The following is a 27,544-nucleotide window of genomic DNA, read 5'->3' as shown; positions in this document are numbered from 1 at the left end:
AACATGGCACACGGAAGGAATAACAGGCAGGCGACATTGTGTTTTCAATGAGGCCCAAATTGTTTTGTGATTAGAATTCAAAGAAGAGTAGCAAGTTTTTCTTGTCAACAGGTATCCCTCAACCAACATTACGAGAAACAGATTATCCAGTGGTTTACTGATGACTGCTTTTTGGGACTTGGCGATGTGTAAATTGGTGCCTGGTTTTGCCTGCATTAAACTAGTGATTAGATTTCACAAAACGTTTCTTGTTTATGAAGCATTTTAGGACATTATAAAATGTGAAATATACAATATAAACATAGAATCATAGAATTTACAGTGCAGAAGGAGGCCATTCAGCCCATCTAGTCTGCACCAGCTCTTGGAAAGAGCACCCTACCCAAGGTCCACACCTCCACCCTATCCTCATAACCCAGTAACCTCACCCAACACTAAGGACAATTTAGCATGGCCAATCCACCTAACCTGCACATCTTTGGACTGTGGGAGGAAACCGGAGCACCCGGAGGAAACCCACGCACACACAGGGAGAACGTGCAGACTCCGCACAGACAGTGACCCAAGCCGGGAATCGAACCTGGGACCCAGGAGCTGTGAAGCAATTGTGCTAACCACAATGCTACCGTGCTGCCCAGTAACATAAGTTACTCTTTCTTTCTTCATGGGCTATAAACAGTTGATAATGTTGTGAGTTATTTCCAATTGAGTTGACCTCTCCAATTTTGGCATACTTTGGTATAGTTATGCTTGCAAATGGATTTTGAGTCACCAAAATATTGTTTCCTCTAATTCTTTGAATGTTGTCCAAAGCCTATCTTGTCCAATTGGCAAGCTCCTCAATCCTTCTGTAGAGCAGATAGTGCTGGGAGTCACTTATGTTTCTGGTATGGCATATTCATGGGCTGCTGCCTCTTGAGGAAACTGCATTTGGTAACTGCCGAATTAGGGAGGGTTAGTACTTCCACTTATTCTTAAATAGAATATGTCTGCAGAGGATTCTCTCTACTCTTCCTTACGAAGACAGCAAGAAATGCAGAAAGTTAACATGCAGTTACAGCAAGCGATAGGAAGACAAGTAGTATGTTGGCCTTTATTGCAAGGGGGCTGGAGTACAAGAGGGGGGAAGTCTCGCTGCAATTGCTCAAGGCTTTGGTAAGATAACACCTGAAGTACTGTATGGAACTTTGGAATCTGTACTTAAGGAAAGATACGCTTGTCATAGTGGGGATGAAATGAAGATTCGCTAGATTGATTCCAGGAATCTTCCATGGAAAAAAGATTGGAGGGCATGGGCTTGTGCTCTCTAAAGTTTAGAAGAATGAGTAGTGATCTTATTAAACAGATAAAGATTCTGATAGAGCTTGATGGGTAAATACTGAGAAGGTGTGTCCCTTAGCTGGGGAGCCTGGAACTAGGTGGCATTAGGTGTGGCACGATAGCGCAGTATTTAGCACTGTTGCTTCACAGAATGATCTTAATCATGTTATGGGCCAGGGTTTAGAGAACGCCAAAGTATATCATGGAGATCACCTGACCCATGACTTTTACTAGATTGTGGTATGGGGAGCACACGGCCCACTCTACAGGTGTGGTGCAGCAGAAATGTAAAAGTATTCTTTAAAGCAAAACAATGTTCATTCTATGAACTCAGTTAACCTTTTCAAAACATACAGTGAACATCTTAGCAACCATCAAATCAAATACAACCCCCAAAGAATACAACACTAAGTAATCCTTTAAGCTTTCCTTTTAACATCCATAAGACAAAAACCCTTTTTACAGAAGCACATCAGGTTTAAATTCTCTACTGAGAGCAATTATCACTCTGAATTCACCAAATGATTTAGAGATAGTCTTTAGATGGCAGAGAGATCAAAATTACACCTTCTTTGGCTGGCTGCAGCTCCAACACTAAAAACTAAATGAAAAAAACACAGACACACCCAAGCTTTTCCTCAAAGCGAAACTAAAAAGCAGAGCCAGAGCTCAGCTCCACCCACACTCAGACATCACTGCAGCCACTTGAGCAGACAAACATTTCTTAAAGTGACATTCCCATGACAACGATCTGTCGAGCTGCTCGCAGAAAAATGCTTTCCACTGTACCCTGGTACACGTGATAATAAACAAAATCCAATCCAGAACTAGGGTCCCAGGTTCGATTCCCGCTTGGGTCACTGTCTGTCTGGAGTCTGCACTTTCTCCCCATGTCTGCGTGGGTTTCCTCTGGGTGAACATAAGAACTAGGAGCAGGAGTAGGCCATCTAGCCCTTCGAGCCTGCTCTGCCGTTCAATGAGATCATGGCTGATCTTTTGTGGACTCAGCTCCACTTTCCGGCCTGAACACCATAACCCTTTATTCCTTTATTCTTCAAAAAACTATCTATCTTTATCTTGAAAACATTTAATGAAGGAGCCTCAACTGCTTCACTGGGCAGGGAATTCCATAGATTCGCAACCCTTTGGGTGAAGAAGTTCCTCCTAAGCTCAGTCCTAAATCTACTTCCCCTAATTTTGAGGCTATGCTCTCTAGTTCTGCTTTCACCTGCCAGTGGAAACAACCTGCCCGCATCTATCCTATCTATTCCCTTCATAATTTTATATGTTTCTATAAGATCCCCCGCATCCTTCTAAATTCCAATGAGTGCAGTCACAGTCTACTCAACCTCTCCTCGTAATTCAACCCCCTCGACTCTGGTATTAACCTAGTGAATCTCCTCTGCACACCCTCCAGTGCCAGTACGTCCTTTCTCAGGTAAGTAGACCAAAACTCAACACAATACTCCAGGTGTGGCCTCACTAACACCTTATACAGTTGCAGCATAACCTCCCTAGTCTTAAATTCCATCCCTCTAGCAATGAAGGAAAAAACTCCATTAGACTTCTTAATCACCTGTTGCACCTGTAAACCAACTTTTTGCGACTCACGCACTAGGACACCCAGGTCCCTCTGCACAGCAGCATGTTTTAATATTTTATGAAATGAAAAATGAAAATTGCTTATTGTCACGAGTAGGCTTCAATTAAGTTACTGTGAAAAGCTCCTAGTCGCCACATTCCGGCGCCTGTTCGGGGAGGATGGTACGGGATTGAATAATAATCCCTTTTGCTGTTATTCCTAACAAAATGGATAACCTCACATTTGTCAACATTGTATTCCATCTGCCAGACCTTAGCCCATTCACTTAACCTATCCAAATCCCTCTGCAGACTTCCAGTATCCTCTGCACTTTTTGCTTTTTGGTGCTCCGGTTTACTCCTACAAGTTCCAAATGACGTGCTTGTTAGGTGAATTGGACATTCTGAATTCTCCCTCTTTGTCCCGAATGTGTGACGACGAGGGGATTTTCACAGTAACTTCATTGCAGTGTTAATGTAAGCCTACTTGTGACAATACTAAAGATTTTTATAAAGAGTCAAGCTGAGTGAACAGCCATTTTAGGCTGAGCTGAGGAGAAATTCCTTTGTTTAGTGGCTTGCGAATCTTTTATTTTTTTTAACCCCAGAGAGTTATGGATTCTCAGACATTTGGCTGCGATAGGTAGATTTTGGGGATCTAAGGAAATAAAGGGATACAGGATAGGCATGGAAGTGAGCTGAGGTTGAAGATCAGCCATGATCTCGTTAAATGATGGCACAGGTGTGAAGGGCCATTTCTTATATTCTTATTAATCCTATCTTTATTGGAAATTGGAGCACATCTGAAAATCTTCCTCATCTTCAAATAAATAGGTTACGTATCATTTTTGTTACATTGCTAATGATTGCATGACTGCAGACATTTATGGCCTGTTGTCCTGTGAGGATATTTAAATTCACCTTCAATAAAAATGGCAGTGACACATGATTATTAGTTTTACAATAGCGCATTGATTATACATGTACATTTTATAAACTTGCATTTGTATGAAACAATTGAAATTGAAAGCTTGACAGTGACGGGTTTTAAACGGTTCTCCAATCCATGCATCAAGTACCAATTTAAAATTAAAAACTTGCTGAATCCTATCACTTGAATGTTGACAAGCTGCCCAAAATGGTATGTGCAGAAGGTTATTTATATCCCAATTATAATTTTACTCTGTAATGATGGGCTATAAACAGTATCTCATAGCTTCTTACTCTGTTTCACTTCAGTTTTGCTGCATGTACACAAATGACCACAAAATTGGCTGAATTGCAGTGTCATAATGCAGATGAGAATGATTGCAAATGTGAAGGTCTGTGGGGGAGGAGTGTCTGTGAATACATTGTCCTTGAACCACCTGCAAAAAGGCAGCTTTACAAAAAAAGGTCCACACTGCCTTTCATTCTTATTTCTTTTAATCCAGTGAGTCTAGCATATCTGCTTTTCAGTTGAAGTACCAATTCTCGGAAAGGATAATCAATTTGAGTGGGCAGCTTTAAAGATTTAACTGGTCGAGCATATTGTGTCCTTCATTAATACTTTGAGTTGTATTTATGCATGTCACTCAACCATTCAGCTGTGCATCTTACTTCTGGAGGATCAGCCTTCCAAGCAACAGGTCATGGTTTTGACTGTTGGGCAAGTGTCAAACTTAATCTCCAACACTGTTCTAACTGTGTGCTGATGCACTAATGAATTGCCTGAAACAGAAGAGTCTTGATGACCAGGTGAGCCATTTCAATGTGAGCAGAGTGTGGGAATGACTGACTGTGACTTAATGCCTGGTCCCAGTGTTCAGACAAAGCTCAGAATTTTTCAGCCACAACGTCCAATCCGGTTTATATTATGACAAGAGAGGGATTGAAAAGTAGCTGATTAATTTATGCTCAACGTGTGATTATTTTAGCTTTCAGCAAAAAGCCAAGTCCCTTCCTGGGTTCTTGGGGGCCTGGCGATGAAGGGACATCAAGATACCTAACTTCAGTTTGTTCTTACTGGAGCCAGGAAAAACATCATCTCCTTCTTCATCCTAAAATTTTAATACTCTGGCAATTTACACAACTATTACAAATTTGTTAAACACATTTTGGTGGCGTATGAAAGAAATCCCACACGTTTTTAAAGTTGGAAAGATTTGTCAGTCCTCAGTATTGCTCTGATGACCATTTGTTCTCGCATTTGGCTGCAGTGATGAAGAGCCCTCGAGGTGTAACGAGAGGAGCAAAAAGGGGTATACCGTCGACCCATGTATACAAGGTGAGCATGTTAAAGAGGAACTGTGTAACCTGATCTGTTGCTCTTTTTGTTCCTCCAGATACCTCTTCTGGCTCAGAAGATGAAGGATCAGGGCAAGGTGACTCCCAAGGAACCCCTTCCTCCAGCCAGGGGAGTCTGAACATGGAACACTGGATAAGTCGTGCAATCCACGGCTCCACCACATCTTCCACCAACTCTTCCTCTTCCACGCAGAGTGGCGGAAGTGGTGCTGCCAATGCACTGGCTGATGTCATGACACAAACGCATATTGGTTGGTACAATATGCATGTTTATTTGTTATTGTAGTCTTTTGGGACCATATTTAAAGATGAATCTCTTGTGCTTTGGCTGCAGTTTGGGTTTTGAGCACTGAATTTCCATTGTACTTTTCAAAAAGGCACAAATTCTACTGCATGCAAGTGCTGCATATATACATGGTGACCTCTCCAGCCCAGAAATGCTTTATCCAGAAACACCAGTGCTCTGTTGTGAGCAGACCCAAGCATCACCTCAATGTCATCAGCACCATTTTAGTACAGTCATTTGTGAGAAGAAATATGGAAGATGCATCCTTACTGCATTATAATGTTTTATCACTGCTTTATATTTCTGGTAAATAATTACAGAATCAAAGAAATGTTACAATACTGAAGGGGACTATTCAACCCATTGCATCTGTACCAGTTCTCCGAATGAGCAGTTTACTTATTGCCATAGCCCTGTCTCTTCCCTGTGACATTGCATATTCTTCTTATCCTGATAATCGCCTGATTCTGATTTGAATGCTTCAATTGACAATACGTATCAAAGCTGGGAAACTATAAAACAATTCTGTTTGATAACTGAGGTAATACTGAATGGTCATAATGATTGTAATTTTAATTTGTGGAAAAACTGAATATGTGTTTGTGTTTGATTGTCTGTCACTGACCAAGAAAAGTTAATGAGCCAAGTAGATTTTGTTGATTGGGTGTTGCTCAGATGTTCATAGTTAATGCCATTTCCTGCTTCAGTTCAAACTTTTGTAGCAATTGAAGTATAGTTTCTGGCACATCCCCCACAATGCATATGCAAGATATTCTGCATGGCCCTGAGTTACAAACTTAAATGTGTCCCACTATTATTTCCAGTTATAAAGAAGATTTAACTGGTCCCTGAATATTTTTTGCTCTTCTAAAGACCCAGTTCAGACACTACAGGCTGAATGGCACTTACAGTAAATGCTCCTGTACTTATCTTCTGCCAAGTCATTGAAGCACAGAAGGAGCCCATTCTGCCCACTGCATCTGTGCTAGGTCTATGGAAGAAGTGCCCAATTTGTTCAACCTGATCTTCCCCATAGTTGTGCAAAGACAAAAAATTGAATGAAGTTAATTTCCCAGACATGAGTGGACAGCTGACTTTGGTTGAAATGAGACAAAGCCAATTTTTCGTGGTCAAAGCAAAGCGAATAAAATGATCAACTTTATCAATATTTTCAAACTCAGTATTTTCCTGGAAGCTAAATGTGTTCAGGGACCAGTTAAATCTTCCTGGAAATAATGCTGCAACACAAAGTTTGCACCAGAAGGCCATGCTGATTATTTTGCATTTGAGTTTTGATTTAGGCATCAGATGTAACGTTACAAGAAAAATAAAACATTGGAGGAAGGAAACTATTAAAATGAGCTGAAAAGTAGTGACCGACGGTGACGCACCTCACAGATTGGAGTTCAACCTCACAGTACTTTGAAGGCCTTCAATTCTGGGTGATATGTCTTCAATAAACACACGACGAGTGATGAATGTAACTGAGGGTTTAATACACTAAACAGCTAGCCTCCTGGCCCCTGGTCCCGAACTGAGGCGGAGACTAGCCACCTTTATATATGAGCCCGAGGGGAGGAGCCACAGGTGGAGCCACAGGCGGAGCCAGCCAGGACAAGCCCAGGCATGTGCAACACAACACAATGCAACACAGTGGTTTACCACATTCACCCCCTGTTTAAAAAAGAGTCCGGCGGGGGTGAAGTGGTCTTAAAGGTCAAGTCTGTCGGGGGCCATGACCTTCCGCCTTGATCGCCTCAGTCCCGGCTGTGGTGTGGGCACCGGTGTCAAGGCCTGTGCATCCGGGAGCGTGTTGTCCTCTTCTTCACCCAGTTGTTGAGTCGGTGAAGAGAGGGGCGGTGTATGGGCGGAGGTGGTGGTAATGGTCGCCGGTGGGCCTGCGGGTGCTAGTTCATGAGGTAGGTGGGCAGGGGTGGGGAAAGACTGTGTAGGGTCGGGGATGGTGGTGATGGTCGCTGGGGAGCCTGCTGGTGCCAAATCCCAAAGGGAGACTGTGCCCTGTCGCCCGTCCTGGTGTGCCACGTAGGCATATTGTGGATTGGCATGGCGGAACAGGACTTTCACGACGAGAGGGTCAGATTGATGGCTTCTCGCATGCCTCCTGAGGAAGATGGGCCCTGGGACTGCCAGCCAGGACGGGAACGAGACCCCGGAAGTGGATTTCCTGGGGAAAGCATACGTTCGTGAGGAGTCTCGTTGGTGGCTGTACACAGGAGCGACCGGATGGAGTGGAGCGCATCGGAGAGGACTTCCTGCCAGCGGGAGACTGGGAGGCTCCCAGACCGTAGGGCCAGGAGGACGGCGTTCCAGACCGTCGCGTTCTCCCTCTCTACCTGTCCGTTTCCACGGGGGTTACAGCTGGTCGTCCTGCTGGAGGCGATGCCCTTGCTGAGCAGCAACTGATGCTACTTGTCGCTCATGAAGGAGGATCCCCGATCACAGTGGATGTAGGCGGGGAACCCGAACAAGGTGAAAAGACTGTGCAGGGCCTAGATGACGGTGCCAGAGGTCATGTCAGGACATGGGGTGGCGAAGGGGAATCTTGAGTACTCGTCAACAATGTTGAGAAAGTACACATTACGGTCAGTGGAGGGGCGGGGCCCTTTGAAGCCGATGCTGAGGCGCTCAAAGGGGCAAGAGGCCGCAGGATAGGGCATCTGGGGGCTCATTGAGCTTCCTAGGTCGATACAAGATATTGTAGTTGTAGGTGGAGAGCTCGATCCTCCACCTCAGAATCTTGTCAATCTTGATCTTGCCCCGCTGTGTGTTATTGAACATGAAGGCATCCGACTGTTGGTCAGTGAGGAGAGTGAATCGCCTGCCGGCCAGGTAATGCCTCCAATGTTGCACATCTTCTACGATGGCTTGGGCTTCCTTTTTGACGGAGGAGTGTCGAACTTTGGAGGGATGGAGGGTGCGGGAGAAGAAAGCCACGGGCCTGCCCGCCTGGTTGAGGGTAGTGGCCAGAGCAAAGCCCGACGCATCGCTCTCCACCTGGAACGGAATGGACTCGGCCACAGCGTGCATCGCGGCTTTGGCAATATCTGCCTTGATACGGTTGAAGGCCAGGCGGGCCTCAACCGTCAGGGGAAAAACAGTGGATTTGATAAGTGGGCGGGCCTTGTCCGCATAATTGGGGACCCACTGGGCATAGTACGAGAAGAACCCCAGGCATCTCTTCAAGTGGGGGAGGAGGAGTTCCATGAGGGGGCGCATGCGGTCAGGTTCGGGCCCTAGGACTCCGTGTTCCACGAAGTAGCCGAGGATGGCTAGGCGGGTTGTGCGGAAAATGCATTTTTCTTTATTATAGGTGAGATTCAGGAGTTTAGCGATGTGGAGGAAGTGCCGGAGGTTTTCGTTATGGTCCTGCTGGTCATGCCCGCAGATGGTGACATTGTTGAAGTACGGGAAAGTGGCCTGCAGACCGTACTGGTCAACCATTCGGTCCATTTCTCTTTGGAAGACCGAGACCCCATTGGTGACGCCGAAGGGGACCCTGAGGAAGTGGTAGAGGTGGCCATCTGCCTCGAAGGCAGTGTATTGGCGGTCCTCCGGGCGGATAGGGAGCTGGTGGTGAACTGACTTCAAGTCAACTGTGGAGAAGACTCGATACTGCGCAATCTGGTTGACCGTGTCAGATATGCGGGGGAGGGGGTATGCATCGAGCTGCATGTACAGGTTGATGGTCTGACTGTAATCGATGACTGTGGTGAATGTATTTCACCTAATGCATGAGCTTTCTGTACTGTCTGTATAATGATGTGACCCATGACCTGGAAGTGATGATACGGGCTACTTCCAGGTACTGTCCTGGAACCCCGTGGGCTTTGCCTCTGGCTCCGCCCTCACCGGGGCCATATATTGGGTGGCACTCATTTGTACAGACGACTCTGGCAGGCTAGTTCATGGATATTAAAGCCTAATGTTCGCTCGTTCTCACGGTCCCACAGTGAATTGACGGTATAACAATTTAATATCCATCGACAGTATCATGGAAGCCGCCCTAAAGCCAGATAAGCTCGAACTCAACGTGCGAGCATCGGAAGCCAAGGAGACCTTTGAACATTGGCTTCGCTGCTTCGAGGCCTACCTCGACTCCGCCACAACGCCTCCCACTGAAACCCTCAAGCTGCGACTCCTCCACACTCAGATGAGCCATCGAATCTCCGTGCTGATCGAGAAAGCGGCCACATACGAGGCGGCGGTCGCAACCCTCAAGGCGCATTTCGTGAAGCCTGCAAACGAGGTGTACGCCTGACATCTCCTCACGACTCACCGTCAACGCGCTGGGGAATCTGTAGATGAGTACCTGGAAAAACTGACCCTACTCGCGAGGAACTGCAGCTACCGGGATGTGACGGCGGAGGAACACATGAACCTACAGATCCGGGACACCTACGTGGCTGGAGTCCGATCGAACTACATCGGGCAGCGCTTGCTGGAAAATTGGGACCACTGACCTGCGGGACATGGTAAAGCTAGCTACCTCATTAGAGTGGCCTACCGGAACCTCAGTGCGTTTCCCACAGACCCGGCGAACCCCTCGTGGACGCCATCGTCGCGACCCCCGTCGGACCCGACTATGACGTGGGCCTGTGCCGCGCGGCTGCCAGTCCAGCCCGGGGAACCGCAGTGCTACTTCTGCGATCAGGGTCAACACCCCCGGCAGCGTTGCCCAGCCCTCACAGCGACGTGCAGCGACTGTGGGAGAAAAAGGGACACTTCGCCAGAGTCTGTCTGGGCCGACCTAAAGCCCAGGAATCGAACACTCACCAGGCCCGACCCGTGGACTCACAGGCCCGGAACACCCCCTTCAGACACGTCATCAGCCACGTGCGACTCGTGGGGGCCGCCATCTTGAACGGCGACTCCAACACCGACCGACACGTGCGACCGATGGGGGCGGCCATCTTGGTCACCATCTTCGACCTGGCCCGACACATGCAACTCCTGGGGGCGGCCATCTTGGTCGCCATCTTCGACCCAGTCCGACACGTGCGACTCATGGGGGCTGCCATTTTGTGACCACGACACCGCCGACCACGCTGGCTACCCGCAGCTGGGCGCAGTCACCCTCTACCGGTCACAGCCGAAGCGCTTGAAAAACACAATGATGGTTGTCTGGGTCAACGGGCATAAGACTCCCTGCCTTTTCGTGGAGAGCTTTGTTCAACCTGACACGGTAAGGCGCTGTTCCCTTCCCATATACCCCGCATCCCAAACCATCTCCCTTGCCTCCGGATCCCATTCGGTCCAGATCTGGGGGTAGTGTATCGCTAACCTCGTGATGCAGGGCACCGAGTATGCCCGTTTTAAGTTGTACGTCCTCCCTCATCTCTGAGTCCCACTACTGCTTGGACTAGACTTCCAATGCAGTCACCGAAGCCTGACCCGACAGTTCGGTGGACCCTTACCCCACCCTCACGGTATGCAGCCTCGCGACCCTCAAGGTCTCTCTCTCTCTTCCCCCCCCCCCCCTCGCTCTTTGTGAACCTCACTCCCGACTGTAAGCCCATCGCCACCAGGAGCAGGCGGTACAGTTCCCAAGATATGGTTTTTATAAAGTCGGAGGTCCAGCGACTGTTGAGTGAACGGATCATCGAGGCCAGCAACAGCCCCTGGAGAGCGCAAGTGGTGGTCATCCAGACCGGGGAAAAGAACCGGATGGTTGTAGACTACAGCCAGACTATTAACCGGTTCACGCAACTGGACGCGTACCACCTCCCCCGCACAGCGGAGATGGTCAATCAGATTGCACAGTACCGTGTGTTCTCCACGGTGGATCTGAAGCCTGCCTACCACCAGCTCCCGATCCGCCCGGAAGAATGCCACTACACTGCCTTTGAAGCAGACGGCCGATTCCTCCACTTCCTCAGGGTCCCTTTCGGCGTCACTAACGGAGTCTCGGTCTTTCAGAGAACGATGGACCGAATGGTGGACCAGTACGGTTTGCGGGCTACATACCCGCACTTGGACAATGTTACCATCTGCGGCCATGATCAGCAGGACCATGACGTCAACCTTCAGAGGTTCCTCCAGGCCGCCCAATCCCTCAACCTCACATATAACAAAGAGAAGTGTGTTTTCCGCACTACACGACTGGCCATCCTCGGCTATGTCGTGGAGAACGGAGTCTTAGGGCCCGACCCCGACCGTGTGCGCCCCCTCCCGGAACTGCCCCCTCCTCACAGCCTCAAGACCCTCAAACGATGCCTGGGGCTGTTCTCCTACAATGCCCAGTGGGTCCCCAACTATGCGGACAAAGCCCGCCCACTTATTCAAACCACCACTTTTGCCCTGACGGCTGAGGCCCACTCGGCCTTCAGCCGCATCAAGACCGACATCACCATATGCACGCGGTGGACGAGTCCGTCCCCTTTCAGGTAGAGAGCGATGCGTCAGACGTCGCACTGGCCGCCACACTCAACCAGGCGGGCAAGCCAGTAGCATTCTTCTCTAGGACCCTCCACGCTTCCGAAATCTGACATTCCTCGGTCGAGAAGGAAGCACAAGCCATAGTGGAAGCCGTGCGGCACTGGAGGCACTACCTAGCTGGTAGGAGGTTCACCCTTGTCACCGACCAGCAGTCGTTGGCCTTCATCTTTGACAACGCACAACGGAGCAAAATAAAAAATGACAAAATCCTGAGGTGGAGGATCGAACTCTCCACCTACAATTACAATATCAAGTATCGTCCTGGGAAGCTCAACGAGCCCCCAGATGCCCTGTCCCGGCACATACGCCAGCGCACAAGATGACCGACTTCGGGTTATCCATGATGACCTCTGCCACCCGGGGTTCACCCGGTTTACCCACTTTATTAAGGCCCGCAATCTGCCCTCGAGAAGGTCAAGGCCATGACCAGGGACTGCCAGGTCTGCGTGGAGTGCAAACCGCACTTCTACCGGCCAGACAAGGCCTGCCTAGTAAAGGTCTCCCGGCCATTTGAGCGCCTAAGTATGGACTTCAAAGGGCCCCTCCCCTCCACCAACCATAATATATACTTTCTAACCGTCGTCGACGAGTACTCCCGCTTCCCCTTCGCAGTCCCCTGCCCCGACATGACCTCGGCCACTGTGATAAAGGCACTGCACAGCATCTTCACAACTGTTCGGTTTCCCTGCGTACGTCCACAGCGACCGGGGCACATCGTTCATGAAAATGAAATGAAATGAAAATGAAAATCGCTTACTGTCACAAGTAGGCTTCAATGAAGTTACTGTGAAAAGCCCCTAGTCGCCACATTCTGGCGCCTGTTCGGGGAGGCTGGTACGGGAATTGAACCGTGCTGCTGGCCTGCCTTGGTCTGCGTTAAAAGCCAGCGATTTAGCCCAGTGAGCTAAACCAGCCCCATCATGAGTGATGAACTGCATCAGTACCTGCTCAGTAAAGGCATCGTCTCGAGCAGGTCTACGGGATATAACCCGCAGGGAAACGGGCAGGTGGAGAGGGAGAATGCGACGGTATGGAAGGCCCTCCTTCTGGCTCTCCGATCCAGAAGTCTCCCGACCCCCCGCTGGCAGGAGGTCCTCCCCGACGCCCTCCACTCCATTAGATCACTCCTCTGCACAGCCACGAATGAGACCCCTCACGACCGCTTGTTTCTCTTCCCTAGGAAGTCCATCTCCGGGGTCTCGCTTCCATCTTGGCTGACAACTCCGGGACCTGTCCTTCTTCAGAGGCACATGAGGAGCCATAAGACCGACCTCCTGGTCGAGAGGGTCCAGCTGCTCCATTCCAACCCCCAGTACGCCTATATCGCGCACCAGGACGGACGGCACGATATGGTCTCCCTACGAGATCTGGCGCCAGCTGGTTCCCCTGCCAACGCGCCCTCTCCCCGTTGCCTACAGCCACCCCTTGCGTCTCTTACCCCCCCTCCCCGGGTCTCCTGTCTTGGCCCGTGCCGGCACTCCCGCCACCCCCTTGCCTACCCCCACACCCCAACCGTCTCTGACATGCCGGACTGAGGCTCAAGCTCCAGACACAACAACCCCGGAGTCACCATTGGCAACGACCATGCCCGCCGCATCGCCAGAGCTGAGGAAGTCTAAAAGAATGATCCGCGGCCTCCAGACAGACTGAATCTCTAATGACCCCCACGTCACCCCCGCTGGACTTGATTTTTTTAACAGGGGGAGAATGTGGTGAATGTATTTCACCTAATGCATGAGCTGTCTGTACTGTCTGTATAATGATGTGACCCATGACCTGGAAGTGATGATACGGGCTACTTCCAGGTACTGTACTGGAACCCTGGTGGGCTCCGCCTCTGGCTCCGCCCTCACTGGGGCCATATATAGTCCGGCCACCTGTGGGTGGCACTCATTTGTACAGCCGACTCTGGCAGGCGAGTTCATGGGTATTAAGGCCTAATGTTCGCTCGTTCTCACGGTCTCACAGTGAATTGACGGTATTACAATGACCATCCGGTGCTTCTCCCCAGTCTTGAAGACCACCACTTGGGCGCTCCAGGGGCTGGTACTAGCCTCAATGATCCCCTCTCGCAGGAGTCGCTGGACCTCCGACCTGATAAAGGCACTGTCGCAGGCACTGTATTGTCCGCTCCTGGTAGCGACGGGCTTACAGTCCGGGGTGAGGTTTGCGAAGAGCGAGGGTGGGTCGACCTTAAGGGTCATCGTAGACTTCGCGAGGTGGTGCGGCCGGGACTGGTCAAGCGTGATGGAGCGGAGCTTCGGAAGGCGGTCGGTAGGCCGGTCGGAGGTGGCGGCGGCCAACGTATGGTCGGGTGGGCCAAGCTCCCGGGAGGGAACGGAATGGTCCCAAGAGGGCGGCCCCCATGAGTCGTGCGTGGCGGGAGGCATCGGCGACGGCATCCAAGATGTAAGCCTTCATGGGTCGTGCATGGCGGGTGGCAGCGGCGATGGCGGCCCCCATGGGTCGCACGTGGCAGTTGGAAGATGTGTTAAAGATGGCGGCCCCCATGGGTCGCACGTGGCTGCCGAAATTGAAGATGGCGGCGCCCACTGGTCGCACATGGCAGGTGGCGCGGCAGCTGGGGGTGGCCCTGACAGGCAGCGTTGCTGGGCCTAGAAGTTTTAGGGGGAGATCGAGTCTGGCAGGCTCTTGCAAAATGGCCCTTCTTCCCACAGCCGTTGCAAGTTGCGTTCCGTGCAGGGCAGCATTGTCTGGAGTGGCTGCCCTGGCCACAAAAGTAGCACCTCGGGCCTCCAGCGTTGGCGGGCCGCTGCACAGCGTCGCACCCGGGTCGGATGATGGCTGCGCCCACGAGGGTGCCGCGCGGCCGGAGGTGTAGGCCTCCATGTTCTGGAAGGCCACCTCCAGCGAGTTGGAGAGTTGCACTGTCTCTGGGAGGCCAAGTGTACCCCCTTCTAGCAATCGCTGGCGGATATAATTTGATTTCATGCCTGCGACATAACCATCCCTGATCAGCAGCTCCGCGTGCTGGGTAGCCGATATTGCCCGGCAATCACAGTTCCGGCAGAGTACACGCAAAGCACGCAGGAATTCTGCAAGTCATTCCCCCGGACGTTGCCGTCTCATGGCAAGGAGGTGCCTAGCACACACCTCATTAACGGACTTCACGTATTGTCCCTTCAGCAGCATTATTGCCTCCGAATACGAGGGGGCGTCCCTGATGAGAAGAAAGACTCATGGGCTCACCGGTGCGTGGAGGATCTGCTTCTTCTGGAGGTCAGTGAAGTCTTCGGTGAAGGATGTGAGGTACGCTTCGAAGCAGCTTAGCCAGTGCTCAAAAGTTTTTGTGACGTCAGCTGCCTGTGGGTCCAGCTCCAGGCAATCAGGCTTGAGTGATGCGTTCATCGTAAAGTTTAGTTTATTAAATTGATGTGCCTTCAATAAGCACACGACGAGTGATGAACGTAACTGAGGCTTTAATACACTAATCAGCAAGCCCCCGGGCCTCTGGTCCTGAACTGGGGCGGAGGTGGAGACTGGCCACCTTTATACATGAGCCTGAGGGGAGGAGCCACAGGTGGAGCCAGCCGGGACAAGCCCAGGCATGTACCACATAACACAGCGCAACACAGGGGTTTACCAGACTGGGTTCATGCTAGTAATTACTCCTGTGCGAAGCTCTCCATCTCGGCTGTATCCAGAAGGTGAGAAGAAAACATAAAAGCTCACCAGTTTCAAAGAACAAAGAAAAGTACAGCACAGGACCAGGCCCTTCGGCCCTCCAAGCCTGCGCCGACCATGCTGCCCGTATAAACTAAAATATTCTACACTTTCGGGGTCCGTATCTCTCTATTCCCATCCGATTCGTGTATTTGTCAAGATGCCCCTTAAACGTCACTATCATCCCTGCTTCCACCACCCCCTCTAGCAACGAGTTCCAGGCACCCACTACCCTCTGTATAAAAAAACTTGCCACGTACATTTCTTCTAAACCTTGCCCCTTGCACCTTAAACCTATGCCCCCTAGTAATTGACCCCTCTACCCTGGGAAAAAGTCTCTGACTATACACTCTGTCTATGCTCCTCATAATTTTGTAGACCTCTATCAGGCCGCCCCTCAGCCTTCTTCGTTCCAGCGAGAACAAACCAAGTTTATTCAACCTCTCCTCATAGCTAATGCCCTCCATACCAGGCAACATTCTGGTAAATCTCTTCTGCACCCTCTGTAAAGCCTCCACATCCTCCTGGTAGTGTGGCAACCAGAATTGAACACTATACTCCAAGTGTGGCCTAACTAAGGTTATATACAGCTGCAACATGACTTGCCAATTTTTATACTCAATGCCCCGGCCAATGAAGGCAAGCATGCCGTATGCCTTCTTGACTACCTTCTCCACCTTTGTTGCCCCTTTCAGTGACCTGTGGACCTGACCTAGATCTCTCTGACTGTCAATACTCTTGAGGGTTCTACCATTCACTGTACATTCCCTACCTGTATTAGGCCTTCCAAAATGCATTACCTCACATTTGCCCAGATTAAACTCTATCTGCCATCTCTCCGCCCAAGTCTCCAAACGATCTAAATCCTGTTGTATCCTCTGACAGTCCTCATTGCTATCCGCAATTCCACCAACCTTTGTGTCGTCCGCAAACTTACTAATCGGACCAGTTACATTTTCTTCCAAATCATTTATATATACTACGAACAGCAAAGGTCCTAGCACTGAACCCTGCGGAACACCACTTGTCACAGCCCTCCAATCAGAAGAGCACCCTTCCATTGATACTCTCTGCCTTCTGTGACCTAGCCAGTTCTGTATCCATCTTGCCAGCTCACCTCTGATCCCGTGTGACTTCACCTTTTGTACCTGTCTGCCATGAGGGACCTTGTCAAAGGCCTTACTGAAGTCCATATAGACAACATCCACTGCCCTACCTGCATCAATCATCTACAACATCTACTGCCCTACCTGCATCAATCATTTCTTATGAGGTCAAAAAGAAAACCAGTGAACCACCCGCTAATGGCTCGTTCAGTATCAAGAAGACTAAAATATCCAGTGTTTGCATCTTTGTGTTCAAAGCTCTTCATGGCAATGCCCATCCATATCTCTGAAACCTCCTCCAGCACTACAACCCTCCAAGAACTTTGACTTCCTCCAATTCTGGGCTCTTACACATAGCTGATTTCCTCAACCCACCATTGCTGACTGTATTTCCAGCTGGCTAGGTCCGAAGCTCTGGAATACCCTTCCTACGCCTCTAACGCACCACCTCTTTCCTGCTTTAATAAAACCTACTTCTTTTGCTAAGTTTCTGGCCAAAAGTCCTATTATCTCTTTTTCTGGCTCAGTGTCAATTTTGCTTCATCGCGATCGTGTTTCCCCTTGTTAACGGCTCAATATAAATGTAAGTTGTTGTTTGGTTAGATAATGTTTATCCTTGAGTGCTGTGAGAGATGATATATGAGGCATTGAAATTATTGAGCCAGGCACTGGAGACTGGCGATTTCCACGTAAATTGCAAATGGGCTGATATATTATCCAATTTGAAAATGGGGGACGTAACCAGCAAAGATGACCACAGACCCATTCACCTTAAGTTCCATGAAAAACAATGGAGTCAGAGACAACTGAAGGATTATTTATATAGCAGTAACCAAGTAAATATCTGTCGACATGGATTCAGAACGGGCGGATTGTTACCTGACTAATATCCTTGACGTCTATTTATCATAGAATTTACAGTGCAGAAGGAGGCCATTCGGCCCATCGAGTCTGCACCGGCTCTTGGAAAGAGCACCCTACCCAAGGTCAACACCTCCACCCTATCCCCATAACCCAGTAACCCCACCCAACACTAAGGGAAATTTATCATGGCCAATCCACCTAACCTGCACATCTTTGGACTGTGGGAGGAAACCAGAGCACCCGGAGCAAACACACGCACACACGGGGAGGATGTGCAAACTCCGCACAGACAGTGACCCAAGCCGGAATCGAACCTGGGACCCTGGAGCTGTGAAGCAATTGTGCTATCCACAATGCTACCGTGCTGCCCTTTTGGTGCTGTCTGTTTGGAAGTAATGAACCAAACTTAACTCTGTGACTCAATGGGAAAAAAACAGTATTTATGTCGAACATTTAACACAGCAAAGCAGTAAAAGGTGCAGTGTAGGTGCGTGATTAAGAAAAGTGTGACACTGAGGCACGTGAGATATTACATCCGGCAAGTGGCAAAAAGCTTAGTCAAAATGGTAGGTTTTAAGTCTCAAAGGAGGTAGAGAGGTGATGCGATTTAGAGATAGAATTACAGAGCTTGGGGTCCTAGTCAACTGAAGGCACTCCCAATGTTGAAGCAAATAAAGTCAGGATGCTCTAGAGACCAGAATTGAAAGAGAGAAGATATCTCAGAAGGCCATGTTGCTTGAAGAGGTTTTAGCGAGATGGAGGGGTGATGCCATGATGGGATTTGAAAACCAGGATGGGGATTTTAAACTCGAGGCATTGCTTAACAGGGAGCCAGTGTTGGGGCATTCATCACAGAGATGATAGATGAACAGGACATGATGCGAGTTGAGACCCGGAAATAAAGTTCTGGATGACTTCAAGGTCGCTGAGGGTATAACGCAATTGTCCAACATGTTTGAGGTTCTTCCAGCATGTGTAGACATAAGCACGGACTGCAGGATGGATGAGCAAACTGACCACTGTACCATGATTCAGGGAGCCATTCAAGCTGGCGGAGTAAAATTGAGTGTAGTTGGAACAGGGAACAGTATAATTAGTACAATTCTCTGCAGGCTAGAACATGGAGTCCCAAAAACTGTAGTGTCTCTGTGATGTCAGGCATAAGGGCATCTTCTCCTGGCTGGAGGGAAGGAAGGAGTTTCCTGAAGCAAGTGGGTACTAACAAAATAGGTAGGACTAAGAAAGAGGTTACCCTGAGGGAGTATGAGCATGTAGGGGCTAAATTAAAAAGCAGAACCACAAAGGTTATAATCTCTGGATTGTTGCCTGAGCCACTGTTGGACTTGCATTTTGCGGGGTCCCAAGCTCTTCATTTCTGCTCCCCCATGACATCACACCCCTTCCCCAATGATGTCACCTCTCCCCAATGATGTCAAACCCCTCACCCCAAAGACATTAACCCCCCCCCCCCAACTCCATACGCTCTCATAGAACACAAAGACACAAGCCACAATAATACACAAATTGATGATTGCTTTAGTGTTTCTAACTTGTAAAAACTCACTTTATGAATAATTGCTGAATTGAAATCAAAATTTGCCTCCAGTCAGATTTTGCCCATAAGGCCAAGTCTTCATGGCTGGGTGGCATGGCTGCACAGTTGTTAGCACTGCTGCCTCACAGCACCAGAGACCGGGGTTTAATTTCACCCGTGGGTGACTGTGTGGAGTTTTCATATTCTCCCAGTGTCTGCTTGGGTTTCCTCCGGGTGCTGCGGTTTCCTCCCACAGTCCAAAGATGTGCAAGTTAGGTGAATTGCACCTTAATGTTCCTTAGGTTAAGTGAGGCTACAGGGATGGGGAGTGGGCTGAGGAAGGATCCTCTTTCAGAGGGTCAGTGCAGACCGGAAGGGCCAAATGGCCTCCTTCTGCGCTGTAAGAATTCTATGATTCGGCATAAGTTTCTTCCCTCACTTCAACAGAAGAAATATCTTGTAGTTCAGATTCCACATCTTCAATTTTCAGGTGATGTGGTTTCTATAGAAATCGGCAAGTCTTAAATAATCAGATAATTCACCCATACTTTTGTTGGATGAGGATGAATGTGCAATTTGTGCACTGTTCAATACTTCCAACTTTTAAATGTAAAATGGCAAACTATTGTTTTGCCTAGTTTTGTCCTCTTGCCGCACCTTCACTTTTGTGTTTCTGACTGCCGGGTTGATGGTGTTGCTTCATATTAGCTGATCTTTCTTGATTTTAATGAATAAAGATTTTCTAAAAGAGGAGGCTTTTTTGCCCCCTCAGCCCCAGGGGTCAAGTCACGCTGCTCCCCTCGCTGCTCGATAACAGTTACCCAGAGTGCCGACTGACTGACTGGTTTACTCAGACCTCCCTCATGGCTTTTCCATCAATTTGCCTGGCCCAGGCAGCGCCTCGCACCTCACATTACCCTCACATCGACGACCTCACTTCGCTGCTGGCTGCCTGGCTATGGCTTCCTCAGCCCTTGCCTGTGGTCGAGTCGCCCCTGCTCCCCTTGACGTCAGCTTGCTTCCGAGTCCCAACAAGCTGGCTGGCTCACCCCCCTCCCTCCCTCCTGATTTTTTTCGCCAATTTGCAGATCTAGATCTTCATCTTGACTGCTGCCCCCCTCCCTCCAAGTCACCTCAACATTCGCTAGTGTCTCCCCGCTCTAAAGGGACTCGACCTATCAGAGTCTCATGTTGCTTTGCGTTGCCTGTTGATCGGCTCACTGTACTTGTAGAGCCGATTAGCAAATGCAGAGCTATCAGGCCCTGATTGGTGCCCACATAGACTGACCAGCACAACTCCTCTCCACCCATCTACCACCCATCGGTCGGGGCCCTGTGCCTGGGCATGGTGTGTTTCATTGTAAGTCCGCTTCTGGCCTCAGCCACGGGAAAAGTAGCATAGGGTATGTAGGATCAGAGAGTTGAATGTGTGGCTCAAAGATCGGTGTGGAAGAGGTGAGTTCCGATTCATGGGCACTATTAGTGGAGATAGAGGGAGTTGTACCTTTGGGACAGTATTCATCTAAACTATGCTGACATCAGTGCACGTTTTAAACAAATTTAGAGTATCCAATTATTTATTTTCTTCAATTTTAGGGGCAATTTAGCGTGATCAATCCACCTAACCTGCACAACTTTTGGGTTGTGGGGGTGAAACCCACGCAGACATGGGGAGAATGTGCAAGCTCCACATAGACAGTGACCCAGGGCCCGGATTCGAACCCGGGTCATCAGCGCCACGGTCCCAGTGCTAACCACTGCACCACATGCCGCCATGACGTCAGTGTTCTGATGAGAATTTTATCTGGGGTCATATCGAGGGCTTTAGCAAAATAGTGGTGGGTGGAGGAGAAAGGTTTACATGAAGGGAGATTTGGAAATTCAAAGAGAAAGAATGGGAACCCATCAATGATGGGCTGATCACAACAAGGTTTGACTCCAAATAATGCAAACTTATCATCTTGCCGTGCTATGCATCTACCAATGAGACAGAGGAGGTGGATAGGCATGACTGGCTTGAGCAACTAAAATGAGGAACATCCAAACTCCCACAACAATGGAAAAAGGCGCATGAATTTCTTCATAAACAAAAACTGCATCATCAGAGGCACGATTTTCCCTCAAAGACATCCACAAACTGACATGGAGGTCCCCAGGTGGTCACACTGTTAACCAGATTGACCACATCATCCTCAACAGCAAATGGAGGGTGTCTGTCCAGGATGTCAAGGTCCATCGTGAGGCTGAAGTCAATAGTGACCACTTTCTGGCGATAACTAAGGTCAAACTGAAGATGTCTAGGCTTCGCAACATGGGTGCGGCTGTTGTATGCGGTTCCATTTGCCAGTGCTTAACTAACAAAGTGACTTCCGAGCCCTTTAGGTTATACCGGTGTATTAGGCAGGGATATCAGATGTCCCCTTTGTTATTTGCATTGGCAATAGAGCCACTAGCCATGGCCCTAAAGGCTTTGAAAACTTGGGAAGCAATAGTCAGAGGAGGGGTGGAGTATTGGGTCTATCTCTACGCTAATGATTTGCTTTTGTATGTTAGGAATCCGAAGGTGTCAGTGGGGAACATTGTGGGGATCTTGCAGCATTTTGGTGTCTTTTCTGGTTCTAACATAAATAGGAAAGAACAAGTACTTTGTGGTTGGGGCACCAAGCCGGTTAGGGGGGCTGAGGAGGAGCCTGTTCCGGTTAGCAGAAAGTAATTTTTGGTATCTGGGGGTCCAGATAACGAGGCTGGGGAAATCGCCAGAGGTTGAACGATATAAACCTGATGGGGAAGGTCAAGGCGTACCTGCAAAGATGGCGTGGACACCCACTATCCCTGACGGGCCGACTACAAACCGGTTAAGATGAATATCTTGCTGAGAGTTTTATTTTTATTCCAGTGCCTCGCAGTGTTCCTGCCCAAGACGTTGGATTGACTGAGTTGTGACTGGGTTGATTTGGGTGGGTAAAGGCCCGAAGGATCAGGAGGGTGGTGCTGCAGAGGGAGCGACAAGCAGGGGCTTGGCCTTGCCAAACTTTCAATATTACTATTGGGCGGTCAATACTGAAAAGGTACTGGAGTTTTTTCGATGGGGTGGAGGATAGATACGATTGTTGTTCGAGGGGGCTGGCACACCATGGGCACATATTCTGTTGTGCTGAAAGCTGATGGGCTTCTGGAGGTCGTTGGTTGATATCATGTCGGCAATTTGGATGTGCCGGAGCTCCAGACGAGGGCAGGGACAGACGTTCTGGCCTTTGCCTCGCTTGGGATGGGGGGGGGGGCGGGGGGATTACTGTTATTATGTGTTATTGCCTGGTTTTTGTAATAAAAAATAATTGGGTACTCTTTTTTTAAAAAATAATAATTTAAATTTTTTTTTTAAATAAATAAATATTTTAAAATTCTGAAAATTTCAATAAAAGATATTTCCAACTGAAGTTGGATTGGATTGGTTTATTGTCACGTGTACCGAGTTACTGTGAAAAGTATTTTTCTGCAAGTAGCTCCACAGATCAGTACAGACAAGAAGATAAAATAAATAGAAAATACATAATAGGGCAACACAAGGTACACTATGTAACTACATAAACACTCGTATGGTGATGCCGGCATTGGACTGCGGTGAGCACAGTGAGAAGTCTTACAACACCAGGTTAAAGTCCAACAGGTATGTTTCAAATAACTAGCTTTCAGAGCACTGCTCCTTCCTCAGGTGAATGAAGAGGTAGGTTCCAGAAACATATATATAGACAGATTCAAAGATACAAGATGATACTCTGAATGTGAGCAATTGCAGGTAATTAAGTCTTTACAGATCCAGAGAGAGGGGTAATCCCAGGTTAAAGAGGTGTGAATTGGCTCAAACAAGGACAATTGGTAGGATTTTGCATGCCTAGGCCAGATGGTGGGGGTGAATGTAATGCGACATGAATCCAAAGGTCCCAGTTGAGGCCGTACTCATGTGTGCGGAAACTACCCAGCCTTCATAACAGCGACCACGGCACCACATAACCCTGCCATGGCAATCTCTGCAAGACGTGCCAGATCATGAGTACCACCATTACACGTGAGAACACCACCCACCAGGTACGCGGTACATACTCGTTCGACTCAGCCTACTTTGTCTACCTCATACGCTCCAGGAAATGATGTCCCGAAGTGTGGTACATTGGCGAGACCATGCAACGCTGTGACAACGGATGATCGGACATCGCACGACAATCACCAGGCAGGAATGTTCCCTTCCAGTCGGGGACCACTTCAGCAGTCAAGGGCATCAATTTAAAGGGAGGTACGGCTGCAGGGTGGCGCAGTGGGTTAGCACTGCTGCCTCACGGCTTCGAGGTCCCAGGTTCGATCCCGGCTCTGGGTCATGGTCCGTGTGGTGTTTGCACATTCTCCCTGTGTCTGCGTGGGTTTCGCCTCCACAACCCAAAGATGTGCAGGGTAGGTGGATTGGCCACGCTCAATTGTCCCTGAATTGGAAAAAATGAATTGAGAACTCTAAATTTTTAAATAAGGGCAGCACGGTAGCAATGTGGATAGCACAATTGCTTCACAGCTCCAGGGTCCCAGGTTCGATTCCGGCTTGGGTCACTGTCTGTGCGGAGTCTGCACATCCTCCCCGTGTGTGCGTGGGTTTCCCCCGGGTGCTCCGGTTTCCTCCCACAGTCCAAAGATGCGCGGGTTAGGTGGATTGGCCATGCTAAATTGCCCTTAGTGTCCTAAATTGCCCTTAGTGTTGGGTGGGATTGCTGGGTTATGGGGATAGGGTGGAGGTGTTGACCTTGGGTAGGGTGCTCTTTCCAGGAGCCGGTGCAGACTCGATGGGCCGAATGGCCTCCTTCTGCACTGTAAATTCTATGATTCTATGATTCAGCCTCTGATCTTCGGGTAAGCATTCTCCAAGGCAGCCTTAAGGACACGCGACAACGCAGAATCGCCGAGCAGAAATCTATGGCCAAGTTCCGCGCACATAACTACAGCCTCAACCGGGACCTTGGATTCAAGTCACATTACATTCAACCCCCCCCCCCCCCCCCCCCCCCCACCACCATCTGGCCTGGGCATGCAAATGTCTACCAACTGTCCTGGTTTGAGACAATTCACACCTCTTTAACCTGGGATTACCCGTCTCTCTGGATCTGTAAAGGCTTAATTAACTGCAAATGCTCGCATTCAGAGTATCATCTTGTATCTTTGACTTTGTCTTTATAAATGTTTCTGGAACCTACCTCTTCATTCACCTGAGGAAGGAGCAGTGCTCTGAAAGCTAGTGATTTGAAACAAACCTGTTGGACTTTAACCTGGTGTTGTAAGACTTCTTACTGTACATAAACACTGGCATTGGGTGAAGCATACAGGGGTGTACTGTTAATCAGGTCAGTCCATAAGAGTGTCATTTAGGAGTTTCTTGCGGTCTTGGACCGAGAAGTTGCCATACTGGGCTGCGATGTAGCCAGATTGTTGTCGCTGCACTGCTCCACTAGGTTCTCTATCTCCCTCCTGTATTCTGACATGTCATTATTCGAGATCCGGCCCACTATGGTCGTATTGTCAGCAAACTTGTAGATGGAGTTGGAACCAAATTTTGCCACGCAGTCGTATGTGTACAGGGAGTATAGTAGGGGGCTAAGTACGCAGCCTTGCGGGGCCCCGGTATTGCGAACTAATGTGGAGAAGGTGTTGTTGTTTATTCTTACTGATTGTGGTCTGTGGGTCTGAAAGTGGCAGGCTAACCGTACCAAACACCAACAGTGACAAGTCTTCGACATTGCCAAGCTTGCATCTCCTGAAGTGAAGAAGGATTTTTCAAAGATCTCATAAAGCCGATACAGATGAAGAAGATACAAAGCATGCTAAATAGAGTCCCTACAAGGCAGAAGGAGGCTATTTGGCCATCAGGTCTGCACGAACCCTCCGAAGGAACACTCTACCTAGGCCTCCCCCCTCGTCCTATCCCCATAACCCCATATCAACTTAATCTGCACACCTTTGGACACTCGAGGGGAAATTTAGAATGGCCAATCCCCCTGAACTGCAAATCTTGGGACTGTGGAAGGAAACTGGAGCACCCGGAAGGAACCCATGCAGACACGGGGAGAAAGTGCAAACTCCACATACACAGGCACCCAAAGCTGAATCAAACCCGGGTCCCTGGCGCTGTGAGGCAGCAGTGTTGACCACTGATCCACCCCAAACAATGTGGGGTAACATTACACTGAAGCAGCACGGAAGGTCATTGGATTCAGGCAAGAAGTGGTTAACAAGAACAACAAAGGTGTGGAAGCAGATTTAAGAAGGAAGACTTAAGGAAACTGAATGCTAAGTCATTCAGTCTGACTCAACAGGCTAAAGAACAAAATAAGACCAAAGGCAAAGCACTATAGAAAAGCACTACAGGAGAGCACTTGAGGAATTGGCGGGAGAGACTGTAGAGAGAGGAGAACTGAACACTCTATACAATATCACTAAACAGCTCCGTGGATGATGCACGATCAATTAAACTCAAAGACGGGGTTCTAACATAACTGAAGGCTTTAATAGACGAGATCTGTTCCCCAGCAGAATGAGGGCTGCTGGGACGGCACCTGTTCTTATACCCCGCCTATCGGGGCGGAGCTACATACCAAACAGCCAATGGTAAACTCCTAGGTTTACCCAATGGTCTACAGCCTCTCGGGTACTGCAATACCTGATACTACCACAGTGGATAAAACACTAATCACACCATACCAGTCAAAGACAAACATGAAAGTGTGATAACGACAGAGAGAGAGAGAAAGCTGCAAAATGGGTTCAGTACTTTGAAGAGGTTCTTAAACCAGCCTGGAATTGACTCTCTGCAGGCAGAGCTTTTGAAATTAGATGAGAACACGGCTGCCAGGGTGCTTATTGATCTCTTCAAGATACGGAAAAATTAAGTCACATCAGAAGACCATAAGGAACAGGAACACGATGTGGAGATGCCGGCGTTGGACTGAGGTGAGCACAGTAAGAAGTCTTACAACACCAGGTTAAAGTCCAGCAGGTTTGTTTCAAATCACTAGCTTTCGGAGCACGGTGAATAGGAACACGAGTAGGCTGTTCGGCCCCTTTAGCCTGATTTGCCATTCAATGCAGTCATGGCTGATTCAACATTCCTCGCACCCACTTTCCTGCCCTTTCCCCGTAACTCTTGATTCCCTTACTGATCAAGAATCAATCTAACTCCGCCTTAAATATGCACAAGGACTCTGCCCTAACAGCTCTCTGTGGCAAGGAGTTCCAAAGGCTCACAACCCTCTGAGAGAAGAAATTCCTCCTCATCTCAGATTTAAATGGGCACCCCTTTATTCTGAGGCTATAGCCTCTGGTCCTAGACTCTCCCATAAAGGAAACATTCCCTCGACAGGATTGTCAAGTCCCTTAAGAATCCTGTATGTTTCAATGAGATAACCTCTCATTCTTTTAAATTACAATGAGTAGAGTCCCAACCTGTTTAACCTTTGCTCAACAGACAATCCCTCCATACCGGGATCATCTTGGTGAACCTTCTCTGAACCGCCTTTAGTGAAATAATGGGCTGGATTCTCCGTCGGTGGGATCCTCCATTTTGCTGGCAGCGCACTCATGCCCACGGATTTCCTGACGGCATGGGGGTGCCCACAATGGGAAACCCCATTGGCAGGCTGGCGGGTCGGAGAATCCGCTGCCTGCGGGTATGCGCCGCACCAGAAAACCGATGCGTTGAGACGGAGAATCCGGCCCACAATCTTTCTTTAAATAAGGGGACCAAAACTGCCCACAGTGCCATAAAATCCCGACAGCGCACAAGGAGGCCATTCGAGTCTGCACCGACCCTCTGAAAGAGCACCCTACCTAGGCCCACTCACCCATCCTATCCCCGTAACCCACATGACCTACACATCTTTGGACTGTGGAAGGAAACCGGAGCACCCAGAGGAAACACACGCAGACACTGGGAGAATGTGTGGACTCCACACAGTCACCGCAGGCCAGAATTGAACCTGGGTCCCTGGCGCTGTGTGGGAGCAGTGCTAACCACTGTGCCACCTTGCCGCCTCCAGCTGTGGTCTCACCTGTACCTTGTACAGTTGCAGCAAGACTTCCCTACACTTATACTTCAACCCCCTTGAAGTAAGGGCCAATACTCCATTATCCTTTCAGATTACCTGCAGCACCTGTTCTAGCTTTGTGTTTCGTGCACAGGCACCCCCAACCCCCTTTGTGTTGGAGCTTTCTGCAGTTTTTCACCATTTAAATAATATTCTGTTCTTTTGTCCTTCATTACAAAATGAATGACTTTGCATTTTCCCACAGTATACACTATCACTAAACTGGTGAATCGTCTCATTTTCAAACTGCCAAAGAAAGGGGACCTTTGCAACTCTGACAACTGGGGAGGAATTACACTATTATCCATCC

General features: G+C 49.0%; 1 protein-coding gene across 7 annotated transcripts in view; it reads left to right on the top strand.

Moving 5' to 3' along the window:
• LOC140424813 (disco-interacting protein 2 homolog C) overlaps window positions 1-27,544 on the top strand; it is an 803,805-nt gene that overhangs the window by 471,826 nt on the left and 304,435 nt on the right. For all 7 annotated transcript variants that reach the window (XM_072508262.1, XM_072508265.1, XM_072508267.1 and 4 more), the window contains one exon: window positions 5,226-5,438. In XM_072508262.1, coding sequence (XP_072364363.1) covers window positions 5,226-5,438 — 213 coding nt within the window. The remainder of the gene's footprint in view (window positions 1-5,225; window positions 5,439-27,544) is intronic.

This window comes from Scyliorhinus torazame, chromosome 6, assembly GCF_047496885.1.
Source record: "Scyliorhinus torazame isolate Kashiwa2021f chromosome 6, sScyTor2.1, whole genome shotgun sequence".
Lineage (NCBI taxonomy): Eukaryota > Metazoa > Chordata > Chondrichthyes > Carcharhiniformes > Scyliorhinidae > Scyliorhinus > Scyliorhinus torazame.
Note: the sequence above shows the minus strand (reverse complement) of the source record. Positions and strands in the feature narration are given on the sequence as shown.